Raw genomic sequence first — 15,696 nt, forward strand, 5'->3', positions numbered from 1 at the left:
CTAGACATTTCAGCTTTGGGTGTTGGGTGTTGATATAGCTCAGTTGACTGAGCTCTTGCTTAGCTAAAGGCATTAGTCTCCAAGCCTGATGATGTTCAATTCGTGGGACCCATATATAGACGGAGAACTGCCTCCCACAAATTGTCCTCTGATCTTTATAAGTAGACGTATAAATGTAATTAAAAGGGTGAGATTCTAGTGTCATGGCGCCCGCCTCTGGGAGAGCAGCTAAGATAGTTAGGGATCGAGCCTAGAGCCTCAAGATCACTGGGCTCAGTTCTAGTTTCTCTTGAGTATGTGGGGGCCCCCTCCAAAATGTACGCCTCTCTTTCCCCCTGGTTTAGGACAGACGCCTGCAGGGCCTGCTGGGCCTCTCATCCAGAATGTCCACGCTTCCAAGCGCATTCTCTTTTCCATTGTCCACGACAAGTCAGGTAGGCTGGTGTCCTTGGCGAGGACCTGGTCAGAGTGGTTTTCTGCTCAGACACTCCTGTGAGAAGGGAGGAACAGGTTTTTTGCACAAGGAGTGACAGCCATGGGTGTTACAAATATCTCTAAACAGTAGCTTAAATTGTTTGTAGCCTGATATATATAAATATAAGTAATCTGGGGTCTTAGTGTACAGGATGGTACCACCCATAGTTGGCATAGGTCTCCTCACAAACATACCTAGAGGTTGGTTTTCCTGGTAGTTCTGAGTCCTGTCAGGTTGTCAAGCAGGGCTGATGACCGCAGCAGATGAGGAAGTCCGTTTGAGTGTAGCATCCCTCGTAAGCCTGTAAACATGGTGTCAGCCGGGCTGGGACTAGAGAGCCATGGGTAAGGTCACTCTTGCAGCACCTGGGCTAGCTTATATATCGGGTCAGCTGACCAGGCTCGCAAGATGGCAGCTGGCATTCTGAGTTAGTGACCCACCACTGAGGACAGAGGAGGGAGTCTGTATTTTCATGACCTCACTTCAGAAATTACTGTCACAGCTGCTCTATGTTATCCATGAGAAATCCAGAATGTTCCCACCAGTTCTCAGAGAGGGGGAAGAATTAGATTCTTCCCCGTGAGAGAAGAAATATCAAAAAAAGCTAGGTGTATGCTTTTAGTCCATCATCCAGGAAGCAGAGGCAGGAGGATTTCTGTGAAGGAAAAGGGAGTCATGTATGAAGCTGAGGTGCAGGAAGCTCTTGTTTGAGGCCAACCTGGGCTATACAGTAAGGCCCTGATGAAAAAGAAAGGAAAACTGTATGTGGGGCCTGGGAACGTGGTTGATCAGTCACATATTGTTTTAAGAGTCCCCCAGTGTGGAGGTTGGGAATGGGCCTAGAACTACTCAATGAGGGGCTGGGAGCTTGGCCCAACGATAAACCACGTATCTAGCAGGTACAGGGTCCCTTAGCTTCTTCCACTAGCACTTGCCTAATTTGCTAGACATGGTCATCCTAGAGCTCAGGAAGGCTGAGGCAGGAGGATTTCAAGTTCCAGTCTGGCCATGTCTACATAGTAAACCCCTCCTTTCTCAAGAAATGTGGTGCTTTCCCAGGCTTTTGGTCTGGGGAGCCTCAGGAGATGCAGACGTGGACACGGGGTGGGGGTGGGGCGCACGTGAGGGAACAGGGGGCGCTGTCTGAGCAAACCCGTATTTCACAGGGGCTGAGGTGACAGTGAGTGGGAGGCCTGGGTGCTGTAGAGTAGCACCCTAAGCTCCTGGAGGGAGGGTGGCAGGAACGGGGGACTCGGACAGGAGGCAGCCCCCCAGTTTAGGGACCAGTCCTCACTGGGCCTTCCGTGTTTTGATAGAGAAGTGGGATCCCTTCATCAAGGAAATGGAGGACATCAACACCCTGCGGGAGTGCGTGCAGATTCTGTTTAACAGCAGATACGGTGAGTGGGCGGCCGGCCCACCGGGTGAGCATCTCATTATGTGTGGCAGTCGCTTCTGTTCCCCAACACAACAGCATGAGCCATATGCCGGCGCCCGCGCAGCGTCAGCGGGGATGACATCCTGGCATCCGGCGTGGGCTCTCCCCTGTCTGGGGAGAGGGTGGTTGTGTCAATATTTCCTTCGCAGATTCTTTGTGGGGGTGGATCGATGGCAGATCCCCAGACCTTACGTCACCTATGGGGAGATAGATGGGCAGGGGTATTCATTGCTCTCTGTTGACTTAGAGTGTACCTGCAACCCTCTGCTGTTTTGGTGTGTGTGTGTGTGTGTGTGTGTGTGTGTGTGTGTGTGTAGGCCAGAGGAGACCCTCAGGCATCATTTTTTAAGCATCATCTACCTTTTGTGTGTGTGTGTGTGTGTGTATGTGTGTAGTTGTATATGAGTGTGCAGGCATGTGTGTGTGTGTGTGTGTGTGTGTGTAGGCATCATTTTTTAAGCATCATCTACCTTTTGTGTGTGTGTGTGTTGTTGCTGAGACAAGAGTCTCTGCAGCCTAGGCCAGGCTGACACTGCTGTGTAGAGGAGACTTACGTCCCTCTTGTGATTCTCCTGCCTCTGCCTGACAGCTGGGTTTATAGGCACGCACCACCACATCCAGTTTTACATGGAGCTAGAAGTAGAATACAGGGAGGGATACCTTAAAAGTTCTAGACCAGTGAGGTGGCCCTGTCCCCCCCCCCCCCCAAAAAAAGTTGGGGCTAGAGAGATGGCTAAACAGTTAAGAGCATTGGTTGCACTTCCAGAGGTCCTGGGTTCAATTCATGGCAACCACATGTGGCTCACAACCATCAAGTTATTAGGTAAACATGGGGGGGGGGGACACACGTGCGCACGCGTCACAGTGTAAGAGCAAAGGTCAGAAGATAGCTTATAGGAGTCAGCTCTCTCCTTCCACTTTGTAGGTTCCGGATCTGAAGCATGGACTGACAGACGGGCCTGGCCCTTTTAGCCCCTGAGCAATTGTCTTAGGCTCCTGTTGCTGTAATAAAACACCATGACCAAAATCAGCTTGGGGAGGAAAGGGTTTATTTTTCTTTCGGCTAATGTGTCTCAGTCGCCATCCATCACTGAAGGAAGGCAGGCTAGGAATTGGAGCAGAAGCCATGGAGGCAAACCGGTTAGTGGCCTGCTCGCCTGGCTTGCCCAGAGCTGCCATCGGGGTGCGACTCTGCCCATCTTGAGGTGGGCCCTCCCACATCAACCATCAGTGGAGAAAATGCACCACAGGCTTCGCCATAAGCCAATGGGGGCGTTAAAACTAGCCAGCGCAGCCATCTTGCTGGGAGTCCCCTGTAAACGTTATCTTCTATCCTCCTGTTGTAATTGTCACCTCAGAGGCCCTGCCTCCTCCTGCTAACCCAGCCTCAGTCCTATACTATCCCATGTAGGCCTAAAGGGTTCTCAGCCCCGAGACTTAACTGCTGAATGAGCTCGCCCTTTTCTCGTCCTTTCTGGACTCGGGCTGCCTGATTCAACTCAGTTGTTCTGGCTCAAACCTCCTCTCTAAGCTGACTGAGTTCAAACTGGCTTCTGACTGAACGCTCTGCCTGGCTGCATACTAACTTTGACAATGCTTTCATCTTTTGGGGCCTTCCCCTTCTCTAGCCCATTCTGTCTTCACCTGTGTCTAGCCCGTTGTCTGTCTGTCTGTCTGTCTCTCTTTCTCTCTCTCTCTCTCTCTCTGCAACCCATCTCTGTAAAACTATCCTGGTGCCGGGCAGTGGTGGTGCATGCCTTTAATCCTAGCACTTGGGAGGCAGAGGCAGGTGGATTTCTGAGTTCGAGGCCAGCCTGGTCTACAGAGTGAGTTCCAGGACAGCCAGGGCTACACAGAGAAACCCTGTCTCGAAAAAAACAAAAACAAAAACAAAAAAACAAAAAAAAACAACTATTCTGGTAAAACTGCCTTTCTCCTTCTGCATTGCTTTCTTTCTCTCTCTCTCTCTCTCTCTCTCTCTCTCTCTCTCTCTCTCTCTCTCTCTCTCTCTCTTTTTCTAGACAATGTTTCTCTGTGTAGCCCTGGCTGTCCTGGAACTCACTCTGTAGACCAGGCTGGTCTCGAACTCAGAAATCTGCCTGCCTGTGCTGGGATTAAAGGATTGCGCCACCATTGCCCGACTGCATTGCTTTCTTAAGTCACTTCCCTCTCCTCTCTCTCTCCTGAGAGTTTGCATACCCTATTCTGTCAAATCTTTCTCTGATTCATCACTTTGTCTGCCACTCAGGTAGGCATCACTTTCAAACATGGGTGCCTCCTTGTACAAACTAACCTTACCTTCATAGTTTGGGATTAAAGGTATGTATTAAGGGTGTGTCTGTACTCCAGCCAGAGGGATTAAAGATGTGTGCTAAGGGCTGAGCCTCAGCTTTTCCAATAAACGACAGTCTCAGGATTCGCAGTGCGATCAAATATCCTGCAACAGTCCTCACTTTGTCCTGATCCTTTGAGACAGGGTCTCTTACTGGCTTGGAACTCACTAAGTAGGTTAGTGGAGCGGACCAGTGAGCCAGGGGCTCCATCTGTCTCCATATCTCCAGTGTTGTAGTTGCAAGTGCAAGTTGTCTCTCCTGACTTTGTTTTGTTTTGTTTTGTATGGTTGGGACAGAGCTTCTCTGTGTAGCCCTGGAACTCGCCCTGTAGACCAGGCTGTTGAGTTCAAGAGATCCTCCTGCCTCTGCCTCTCAAGTGCTGGGATTAAAGGCATGCACCACGACTGAAGGCCTCTCCTGGCTTTTTCCGCACTAGTTGTTAGCATCCAAATTGGATCTGTATGTTTCTAAAACACTGAATTTCAAAGTGCAAAGCACTTTACCAACTGAGCTAAGACTCTGTGTGTGTGTGTGTGTGTGTGTGTGTGTATTTATTTGCATGCGTGTGCATGTGTCCATTACATGTGTGTGCAGGTCAGGGGACAGCTTTCAGGATTTGAGTCTCTCCATCCATCACTTGGATACCAGGTTTTGAACTCAGGTTTCAGACTTGGTGCTGAACGCCTGGTGCTGGTTCCTGCTGAGCCAGCATCAAGACCCCTTGTCTTTTTTGTGGTGTTGTCGTTGTTGCTTTGTGTGTGTGTGTGTGTGTGTGTGTGTGTGTGTGTGTGTGTGTGTAAGCTGGATTGCTGGATTGTGAGGACAGACTTCAGTTCATTCTCTCCTTGTCCCAGGTGTGTCCCAGGGACCTAGTCCAGGTTATTGGGCTCTGCAGGAAGCACCTTTCCCGCCAAACCATCTCTCCTCTCCTCTTTTGGATTTTTGGAGGCTCGGTCTTACTCCTAACCTAGGCTAGCCTTAAAATCACCATTTAGGCCAAAGTGCCTCAGCACAACAAATACTGGATTATATCCATGACCAGTTTACCTGCCTACCTTCTTTCCTTCCTCCCCTCTCTTTCTTTCTATATGTAGTTGCTTGTCTATTTATTTTGAGACAGGGTCTCACTTTACCTAGGCTGCCTTTAAACTCCCAGCGTAGCCAAGGATGACCCAGTGCTCCTGATCATCCTGCCTCCACTTTCTGACTGGTCCATCACAGGTGTGCACCACCATCCCCAGTTTTATTCAGTGCTGAGGATGGAACTTGGGACTTTGTGTGCTAGGCAATCGCTTCCCGAGTCCCATCCCAGCCCCTTCACTTGTTGTTTTTGTTGTTGTTGTTTTTTGTTTTTGTTTTTGTTTTTGTTTTTTGTTTTTTGGATTTGGTTTTTTTCGAGACAGGGTTTCTCTGTGTAGCCCTGGCTGTCCTGGAACTCACTCTGTAGACCAGGCTGGCCTCGAACTCAGAAATCTGCCTGCCTCTGCCTCCCAGAGTGCTGGGATTACAGGCGCGTGCGCCACCACCGCCTGACTCCACTTGTTTTTTTAGACAGGTTTTTTCCCACTACGTAGTCCAGACTGGCTTTGAAATCATAGCCATCCTCCTGCCTCTGTCTCCCCAGCACTAAGATTCCCAGGTATTCACTACCATTGGGCTTCCTCCTTTGTTTGCCTTGCTTTAATGTGCTCTGATTGACAGGTCTTTTAAACTTTGGGGAAGTAAACTCTGTAGGAGATGACTCAAAAGCTGAGTGTTGTAAACTGTTAGGAGCTTGTCTCAGGGACAGAACACCTCAGAAAATCGTGAGACACAACATGATGGGCATGAAGTTCTCCATACTGGAGGATGGGTGACTTTGTGTCCAAGTGCCATGGTAGCCAATGCCTAAAGGGCACAGGCATGCAGATGCATGCGGCAGTGGGCACTCACACGCAGATGCATGCAGCAGTGAGCACTCACACGCAGATGCATGCAGCAGTGAGCACTCACACGCAGATGCATGCAGCAGTGAGCACTCACATGCAGATGCATGCAGCAGTGAGCACTCACGCAGATGCATGCAACAGTGGACACTCACATGCAGATACATGCAACAGTGAGCACTCACATGCAGATGCATGCGGCAGTGGGCACTCACATGCAGATGCATGCAACGGTGGACACTCACATGCAGATGCATGCAGCAGTGAGCACTCACATGCAGATGCATGCAGCAGTGAGCACTCACATGCAGATGCATGCAGCAGTGGACACTCACATGCAGATGCATGCGACAGTGGACACTCACATGCAGATGCATGCAACAGTGGACACTCACATGCAGATGCATGCAGCAGTGGCCACTCACATGCAGAAGCATGCAACAGTGGACACTCACATGCAGATGCATGCGGCAGTGGGCACTCACTCACATGCAGATGCATGCAGCAGTGGCCACTCACACTCACATGCAGATGCATGTGGCAGTGGGCACTCACACATGCAGATGCATGCAGCAGTGGCCACTCACATGCAGACGCATGAGAGGGTCCCAGAAGTGTTAGAGAGGGAAGCAGACCTGTAGTAAAGAGATGGAAATGAAAACCCAGTGCAGATTGACTATCAGCCTGGAGTAGATTTCAGGGAGTCTAATGCCAGGCAGTTCAGGGTCAGCCTACGTAAAACATACTGCAATCCGGGGAAAAGGTTTCCAGGCAACAACCACACCAATCAGTCTGATTCCTGGGATATAATAAAGCTTAAGGTGTGACTACATAGAAACTCTTTTACAAAGTCCATGTGACCCTGAAGGTGGGATCTACAGCTAAGAGGCCTAGAATCTAGTGTGGTCTCTGACCGATAGCATAGAGGTCAGCAGGCCATAAAGTCCGTGTGACAGCTCCTCCAAGGAAGACTAACTGTCCAGGGAAGGAGGAGTCTTGGGTAATTATTCTGGGGATTTGATTTGCTTCTATAGACAGAAGTCACCCAGTCATTAACAAATCCACTCCCTGCCTTCTGGGCGGGAAACCAGGTATTTTATCTCCTCCTCTAATAGAGGCCCCCTCATGTTTACATTCCTGATTTCCCTGGTGATCTGTGGGCACAAGGACTTTTGTGTTCTCAACTGTATAGTTCTATAGTGTTCTCAACAGATAGATACAGCTATGTGTGCTTGTATGCAAATGCATGTAGCTGTGGGCGGGCCTTTATGTGCAAAATTGTAAGGTTCCTGGGCCCTTGTGTGCAAATGCATACAATTGTGAGAACTTGGATATGGCTGCCTACCGCAGTTGGCATGAGGGTCCGGGAGTCCACAGTGCTTGCTGAGGTTGCAAAGATGCCTTAGAGGAGGCTAAGGTCTCAGGCTAGAGAGTCAGGTGCCTTCCTGAGATGGTGGTGCCTTTGCTGACTGGGCTGGGACTGGTGGCCTGGGCCTCCTGCGTAGGGTCTGGGGCGACCTAGTTGGCTGGCTGTCCAGGAGTTGCCTGACATAATCAGGGGAACCCCCTGGGCTGTAAGGAGGTGATGTGGAGAAGCTCTGGGTCTATGCAAGAGAAGGAGGCCTGGGTCAGAGCTGACAAATGCTAGGCTACAGTTCCAGCCCCTAGTTCTATCTTTCTGGTTTCCGCCTATGCTTGTGATAGGCCAGTGACAGGGTAGGTAGGTGCATATGGTGGACAGAGACACAGACAGAAAGACAGACACAGGGACAGACACGAGGCATGGTGGTGCACACTTGGAATCCCACCATTTCTAGGGGCTGAGGATTAAGGTGTACAGGCCTGCCTTGGCTATAGACAAAAGACCCTGTCAGGAAAGCTGAAAGAGGCTGGGATATGGCTGTCTTGGTAGAGTGCTTCCTTAGCATGCTTGAAGCCCTGGTTTCCATCCTCAGCATCATATAAACCAGGTATGACGGTGCACACCTGTGATCCCAGCTCTTGGGGGGAGGGGGATCCTGAATCCAAAGAGACCCTCCCCCATATCAGGACAAAAAAAGTTTCTTGAGGCTGTCCCCGCGTGGCCATGAGGGTCACATGAACTCCACAAATCGCTGGCCCAAACCCTGAGGGCAGGGAGGGTGGCTCCCCAGACAGGAGGTGGGGGGTGGGGGAGAAATGACTTGACAGCTGCCGAGATTTCCAGGGTTTAATTTGACAATGAGCTAAGTGTGACTTCACAGTGTAGAGCTCGCTGCCAACGCTGCCAACAGACAGGCCTGGGACAGGTCAGAAGGAATACAATGAGCTGTTCTTGAAGCAGCCTGGTCTGTTGTGCCCAGTTCTGACTTGACCAGCGAGTGCCTTGAAGGGCAGCTCTGGGCTACACCACGCAGCCCTGAGGAAACCAGAAAAAGGCCAGCGCAGGGACTAGCTTGCCCAAAGAAAATAAGTACTATTCAGAGGTTGGAATGATGGTGTACCTGGTCTGCAAGCCCAAGGCTGGAAGGCTGAGCCAGGAGGATTGCTATGAATTTTATGCCAGACTGGGGACTAGAACAGGATCCCGTCTCAAGGAGATCCAGGAGGGGCAGCAAGATGGCTCAGTTGGTAAAGGGGCTTGCGGCTAAGCCTTATACCCTGGAACCCACATGATGGAAGGAGGGAGAGACCTGACTCCTGCAAGTAGTCCTCTGACCTCCACACGGGCTGCGGCCCTTAGCATTGACTCCCAGTCAATAAATATAAACCTTCTAAAGTGTTCAACCAAGGATGCTGGGCCGGGCTGTGGTGGCATAGACCTTTAAACCCAGCACTCAGGAGGCAGCTGGATCTCTTAAGTTTGAGGCTAGCCTTGTATATAGAGTAACTTCCAGGATAGCCAGGGCTACACAGAGAAACCCCTTGTGTGTGTGTGTGGGGGGGGGGATATGTGGATGAGGTGGTACTGTTCTTTAATGCCTGCATTTGGGAAACAAGACAAATCTCTGAGTTTGAGGCTAACCTGGTCTACCTAGTGAGTCCCGAGCCAGCCTGGGCTATTTAGTGAGATTTTGTCTAAAACGAATGGAAAGAAGCACAGCCAGCAGTGTTAGACGGACTGTGGCTGACGCCTTATCCAGGGACTTGTCTCTGACACTCACCCTTGTTCTTACCCTTCCAGCGGAAGCCCTGGGCCTGGACCACATGGTCCCCGTGCCCTATAGGAAGATCGCCTGTGACCCCGAGGCTGTGGAAATTGTGGGTATCCCAGACAAGATCCCCTTCAAGCGGCCCTGTACCTACGGAGTGCCGAAGCTGAAGAGGATTCTGGAGGAGCGACACAGCATTCACTTCATTATCAAGAGGTGTGTGAATTGGCTCAGTTCTATGAAAGAAGAGCTGCTTAGAACGGCCCAGGGAGGGCCTGGGGGCGTGGTTCAGTGGTAGAGCCCCGCCTAGAATCCCCCAGGGAGGGGCTGGAGGCGTGGCTCAGTGGTAGAGCACTTAGCTTGCACACAGGAAGTACTGAATTTTTCATCCTCAGAATCACAAAAGCAAAAAGAGGAGCAGATGCTTCTAGAACTCAGGACTGTGCTCTGGGGACCCTAAGTCTGTGAAATGTGCCCTCCAGCTTGGGCACCCTGTGAGGGCGTCTGGCTTTTCCCCCTGCCTTTACAACATCTCTGAAAAATGATATGAAACCCCTCCTAGTCTGACAGTACCTCCCCCAACTCTGCACTTCCTAAAGAATGGTCTCCTTGTTAAGTCTGCAGCCGCTGGGTCAGGGGGTGGGGCTGAGAGGGGAAACAGGGCCCCCAGACAGGAAGCGGGTTCCCACTGGGTTACTCTCCGGCTGGCTGCTTCAGGCCTTGTGATGTCCAGATGTGTGTGCGCTCCCGCAGCTCCGGGAATAGCAGGGACCCCTTGATCTCTTAGAGGAAAAACCGGAAGCCGCCTGAGCGTAATCTAGACACCCATCTTAGTCTCCCTGACTGGTTTTTTTGTTTATTTCATTTTATTTTATTTGTTTGTTTCGCTGTGTAGTTCTGGCTGTCCTAGAATTTGAGGCTGGCCTCAAACCTACCAGATCCACCTGCCTCTACCTCCCTCATGCTGGGATCAAAGACGTGCACCACCACTGCTGGCTGTTTTGGTGTCTTTTATTTTCTGTTGGCTTTTTTCATTTTTAAAGACATGATCTGTATACTGTGAGCTCACTGTGTTGCCCAGGATGACCTTGGATTTCGGATCCATCTTTTTCCACCGTCTAAGTGCTAGGATCACAGGTCAGCATTCCTGTGCTGTGCATTCCCAGTGGCTTCCTAAATTATGTCAGACTGATCGGCTAAAATAGGTTTGTGACATTTCCACACATTCCTATCAGGCACTCTGACCGTAGTCTGTCTGCCTGTCTCTCTCACGCAAGCACGCGCACACACACACACACACACACACACACACACACCAGTTATACACTAATTTCCCCTGTCCCGGTTTCGTTTTTGTTGCCGACTGGAAGGAAGCAGTGTCGGATTTTATTTCCACTTCCGGGTTACAGTCCACCATTGAGGAAAGTGGGGCAGGAACTCAGCACACTAACTCACTGCCTGGCTCAGCCCTTGCTCTAGCTGAGCTTTCTTATACAGCCCAGGACCACGCCCAGTGAGGGCACCGCCCACAATGGGTAGGGCATCAGTGTACACGATTCCTCACAGACACGTCCACAGGCCAGTCTGATGTGGGAAGCTTCTCAGGTGACTCCACTTTGTGTCACATGGACTCTTGGAAACTAACAGGTGCGCGCGCGCGCGCACGCGCGCGCACACACACACACACACACCACCCCTGGACTCCTTTTTCTTTGGAATGATTTTTTTTTCTATATTCATGCCTATAATAACTGCCGTTAAGCACCATGTGGCGGTGGCAGCACACACCTATGATCCCAGCACTCTGGAGGCTGATGCGGGTGGATCTCTGAGTTCAAGACCAGCCAGAGCAACACAGAGAAACCCTATCTTGAAAAACCAGAAAAAGGAAAAAAGCAAAGCTACTGTTGTTAGGTTTTTGAGACAAGGCTTGAATACATAGCTTATGGCTGGACCTCAGGGTCCTCCTGCCTTACCTCCCAGATGTTGGGATTACAGGGCAGTACCTCCGTCCCTGTCATTGTTGTTGGCTTTAGATGTTTTGGATCGTAAGCCACGCCTGGGCCTCTTCCCCTGCAATTGGTCCATCAGTGGCCTGACCTTGTCATGGGGTTCAAGGTCTCTGTGGGTCCCCTGTGGTAGAAGCCTGTGTGGATGAACAGACATATCACTACAAGGGCCTTTCTTCTAGATGTCTCTATGATACCCTAGTGTCTGCCCTCACATGCCTACCTTCTGAGAATGCCTCTGAAGGAACCCTCATCAGCGTCCATAACTATGACCTGTCCGGTGGCTTCGAGTTGCTTTTTACTGAGCCTGGCCCTTAAAGACACGGGTATAACAGGGTCTTAGTGAGCAGGTACGGGGTGGTGGTGGTGTGATTCAGTGGCTAGAGCCGCCTGCCCTGCATCCACAAAGCCCTGGATTCTATCCCCAGCACTGCAAAATCCAGGCACAGTGTTACAGGCCTGTAACCCCAACACGTAAGAGGGGGAATCAGGAATCCAAGGTCACCTTTGGCAGCCTACGGAGTTCAAGGTCAGCCTGGGCTCCAGGAGACCCTGTTTCACAAAGAGCAAAGCAGAACGACAGAAAACCTCTACAGGTCTTTCATGGCTGGAGCAGTCACTGGACAGGAACTTGAATTGTTCCGCTGCAGCCAAATAGTGTTGAGAGCTGGCCCCTTGTTGGCATAAAGACCAAATAGGTCATGGGTTATGCCATCCGTGGCTCTGCAGAAACACGTTCTGAGATTTCAGATTTTCTCTGTTATAGTTATACAGTTCCTTGTTGCTGTGACAGAACTCTGGACAAAAGCTACTGAAGGAGGAAAGGCTTCCGTGGGCTCACAGTTCGCCGGTGCATTCCATCACGGCGGGAAGGCGGGCAGGGGGGAGCGTGGGGTCGAAGGTCACTCAGTGCATTCCCAGTTGGGAAGCACAGACACGAGCGCTGACTCTCAGCCATCCTTTGTCTTTTGATTCAGTCCAGGACCCCAGCCCATCGGCTGCGCAGCCCACACTTAGAGTAGATAGTCCCCCTCAACCAACCTAATCTAGAACCCCCTTCGTGGACTTGTCTAGAGATTTGTTTCCGTGGCCATTCTGAGTCACATCTGGTTGGTAAGATGAACCATCATTTCCCAACTCCTGCCTGCATGGGAGGTCAACCCCCGTGCCCTGGTCCATGGCTCTAAGAGGCACGCTGGTGGCATGTGTGGCATCTCTGAAGGGACCAGCCTGCGCCGCGCTCACACTCTCTCTGCTCTCTTCCCAGGATGTTTGATGAACGCATTTTCACAGGTAAGTGGGTCCCAGCAGCTGGGCTGTGTTCTGGAGTTGGGCTGACCCTGTTACCCTGAGTCCTCTTCTTCATCGTGGGCTTTTGTGTGGTCTCTGGGATCTGGATGATTGACAGACTGGAATCCTGCAGAGTTTAGAGCCTCCTTGGAGAAAACTGCAATCCCATTTGCTAAACACACAGCCAGGTTCCTTTTGGAATGACCTTGTTTTTTGTTTCTGTTGGTGTGTTTGTGTGTATGTGTGTGTGTCTGTCTGTCTGTCTGTGCCCTTGTGTGTGCTTGTGTGAATATGTGTGAATGTGCCCAGGTGCATGTGTGTGTGTCTGTACCCTTGTGTGTGTTTGTGTGAATGTGTGTGAATGTGCTCAGGTGCATGTGTGCGTGCGTGTGTGTGTGTGTGTGTGTGTGTGTGTGTGTGTGTGTGTCTGTGTCTGTGTGTGTCTGTGTGTCTGTGCCCTTGTGTGTGTTTGTGTGAATGTGTGTGTCTGTGCCCAGGTGTGTGTGTGTCTGTGCCCAGGTGTGTGTGTGTCTGTGTGTCTGTGTGTCTGTGTGTCTGTGTCTGTATGTCTGTGTCCTTGTGTGTGTTTGTGTGAATGTGTGTGTGTGAGTGTGTGTATGTGTGTGTGTGTTTGTGTGAATGTGTGTGAGTGTGTGTATGTGTGTGTGTGTGTGTGTGCACGCGTGTGTCCATGTGGAGGCCAGAAGTTAACACTGGGTGTCTCTCCTACAGCCAGTCTGTGTTATACTTTTGGGGGACAGATTGCTCAGATTGTGATTTGTGTCATTCCCCCCCCACCCCATGTCTGTATTGAGTGTAAGTCACTGCATCTTCTCCCGTGAAGGCTGGGGCTCTCTGGACAGATTTTCTGACATGGCAGGCACCTGTATTGTATCCACCTTGTGCTCACCCTTAACCATGTGCAGACACGAGTCTGTTCCCACTCTCACAGATCGATAAAGCAGCTGAGGCGCAAGAGAAGTGAGGCTTTGGCGTTTCCCTTAGGTGCCGTGGTTCCCAAGCCTGTGCCGTGACGGTAGGGCACACCTTGTACAGGGAGGAGATCGATTTTACCTCAGCCACAAAAGCTATACATGGGGCCTGGTACCCCGAGCCTGAGCCTGAGCCCCAGGAACAGCTCTGCTCCCTGGCAGCTTTCTAGCCTTGGGCATTGTCTGTAGGCCTCAGTTTCCCCATCCGTGACATGGAGATGATAAAAGGAGCTAGGTAGATAGGCGGTGGTGGTGCACACCTTTAACCCTAGCACTTGGGAGGCAGAGGCAGGAGGATCACTGAATTTGAAACCAGCCCGATCCACAGGACAAGATCCAGGACAGCCAAGGCTACCCAGAGAAACCCTGTTTTGTTTGTTTGTTTGTTTGTTTGTTCTTTTTTTTAAGGTGGTACCCACCTTCTAGTTTTTGGTTTTATTAAACAAGAAAATGACCCTTTGGGACAAACCTGGTAGTGGTTGTGGCCTTTCTCCTGAGGCTCATACATTATCATGTCCTGGTAGAGGGCAGAGATAGCCTTCCAGATGAGGGCAGCATATAGACGGATGGATTCCTGCCTGTTTCAGACACAGCCCCAAAGAAGAGATCAAATGCACACCCCACCCTCCCAAGTGCCCCGAGAAATGTCCTGCCGAAGCCACTGCCCAGGTGTCTCCTACCAACCAGAGAGGCCCTGTCTTTAGGGGTTCACAGACAGGTCTTAACTGTTATAGCCCAAGCTAGCCCTGAACCCATGGCAATCCTCCAATCTCGGGCTCCCGAATATTGGGATTACAGGTATATGCCACCACATATTTGGGGGTGACTGAAGAGCCATCATTTTAAACCCATCTTCCCACAGGGAACAAGTTTACCAAAGACCCCATGAAGCTGGAGCCAGCTAGCCCACCAGAAGACACTTCCACAGAAGTCTGTAGGGACAGCATGCTGGACCTGGCTGGGACTGCGTGGTAAGGGCCCTCGTCTGCTCTGGGTTAGGCCTGTGTCTGTGCAGGGTAGGAAGGGCAGGCTGAGGCCTGGCTGGTCTCCATCACCCCACGCAGGCACGTGGTTTCCACACGAGGACCCCAAATACGTGTCTTCCAGGCCAGGGAGAGACGAAGTGGGGCAAGAAAACATGGAGGACAAGGTCTTTCAGCCGTCAGGATCTTGAGCACCTTCCTTGGTTCCTCACACTGCTTGTCCCTGTGTACAACCCGCAGCCACTTCGCTGGCCCTATTCCCCAACCCAGGCTGGGAACTGAGAGGGGCAAGATCTGGCCTTGTGGACTGCAGGTGTGGCTCAGTGGTAGAGCCCCTGCCTAGAATCCCCCAGGGAGGGGCTGGGGGCGTGGCTCAATGGTAGAGCCCTGCCTAGAATCCCCCAGGGAAGGGCTGGGGGCGTGGCTCCCCTGGCTGAGAAGATGGAGATGAGAGTGAGAACCCAGGGCCTCAGGAAGCTGGTGCCTCGGGATGCTAATGTAGGGTAGTGAGCCCGGTTCTGTGAATGCATAGGCTCCGGGACGCATGATGTTCTTATTTATTTTTGATGGGTTTTTTGAGACCAGTTCTCAGTATGTAGCACTGTTTGGTCTTGAACCTCCTATGTAGACCTGGCTGTAATCTCTGGGTCACAGAAACTCACCTGCCTCTGCCTTCCAAGTTCTGGGACTAAAGGCGTGAGCCACCGTGCTTGGTTTAAGGTTTTTATTTTGTGTGTATATGTATGTGTGTGGTGTGTGCATACGCACTCTTTGAGTATAGAGGCCCAAGAACACCAGAAGAGGGCGTTGGCGCACCAGAGCTGGAGTTACAGACGTTGTGAGCCCACCGCGTGGGTGCTGGCATCTGTGTTTGGTTCCTCTGCTGGAACAGCAAGCCTTTCCCTGCTGAGCCAGCGCCTCGGCCCCTTAGCTGAATTTTCTGAGACAGACGCTCTTGGACTTGAAGCAGCCCTCCTGAGTCTCAGGAGTCTGCCGCCCTCAGACTTGGGGGGCGCTTTTTTGAAATGTGGTCACCCTGGGTCATTATTGCCCCTTCCTTTCTCTCAGGTCAGACATGAGCAGCGTCTCGGAAGACTGTGGGCCAGGTGAGGAGCCTCGC

General features: G+C 51.3%; 1 protein-coding gene across 15 annotated transcripts in view; it reads left to right on the forward strand.

The window, feature by feature from the left end:
- Positions 1–15,696, forward strand: part of Gtf2ird1 (GTF2I repeat domain containing 1) — a 101,802-nt gene that overhangs the window by 53,131 nt on the left and 32,975 nt on the right. For all 15 annotated transcript variants that reach the window (XM_052168237.1, XM_052168239.1, XM_052168240.1 and 12 more), the window contains exons 7-12: positions 345–434; positions 1,792–1,875; positions 9,335–9,518; positions 12,579–12,604; positions 14,456–14,564; positions 15,645–15,682. In XM_052168237.1, coding sequence (XP_052024197.1) covers positions 345–434; positions 1,792–1,875; positions 9,335–9,518; positions 12,579–12,604; positions 14,456–14,564; positions 15,645–15,682 — 531 coding nt within the window. The remainder of the gene's footprint in view (positions 1–344; positions 435–1,791; positions 1,876–9,334; positions 9,519–12,578; positions 12,605–14,455; positions 14,565–15,644; positions 15,683–15,696) is intronic.

Source organism: Apodemus sylvaticus, chromosome 22 (assembly GCF_947179515.1).
Source record: "Apodemus sylvaticus chromosome 22, mApoSyl1.1, whole genome shotgun sequence".
In the NCBI taxonomy this organism is placed as follows: Eukaryota; Metazoa; Chordata; class Mammalia; order Rodentia; family Muridae; genus Apodemus; species Apodemus sylvaticus.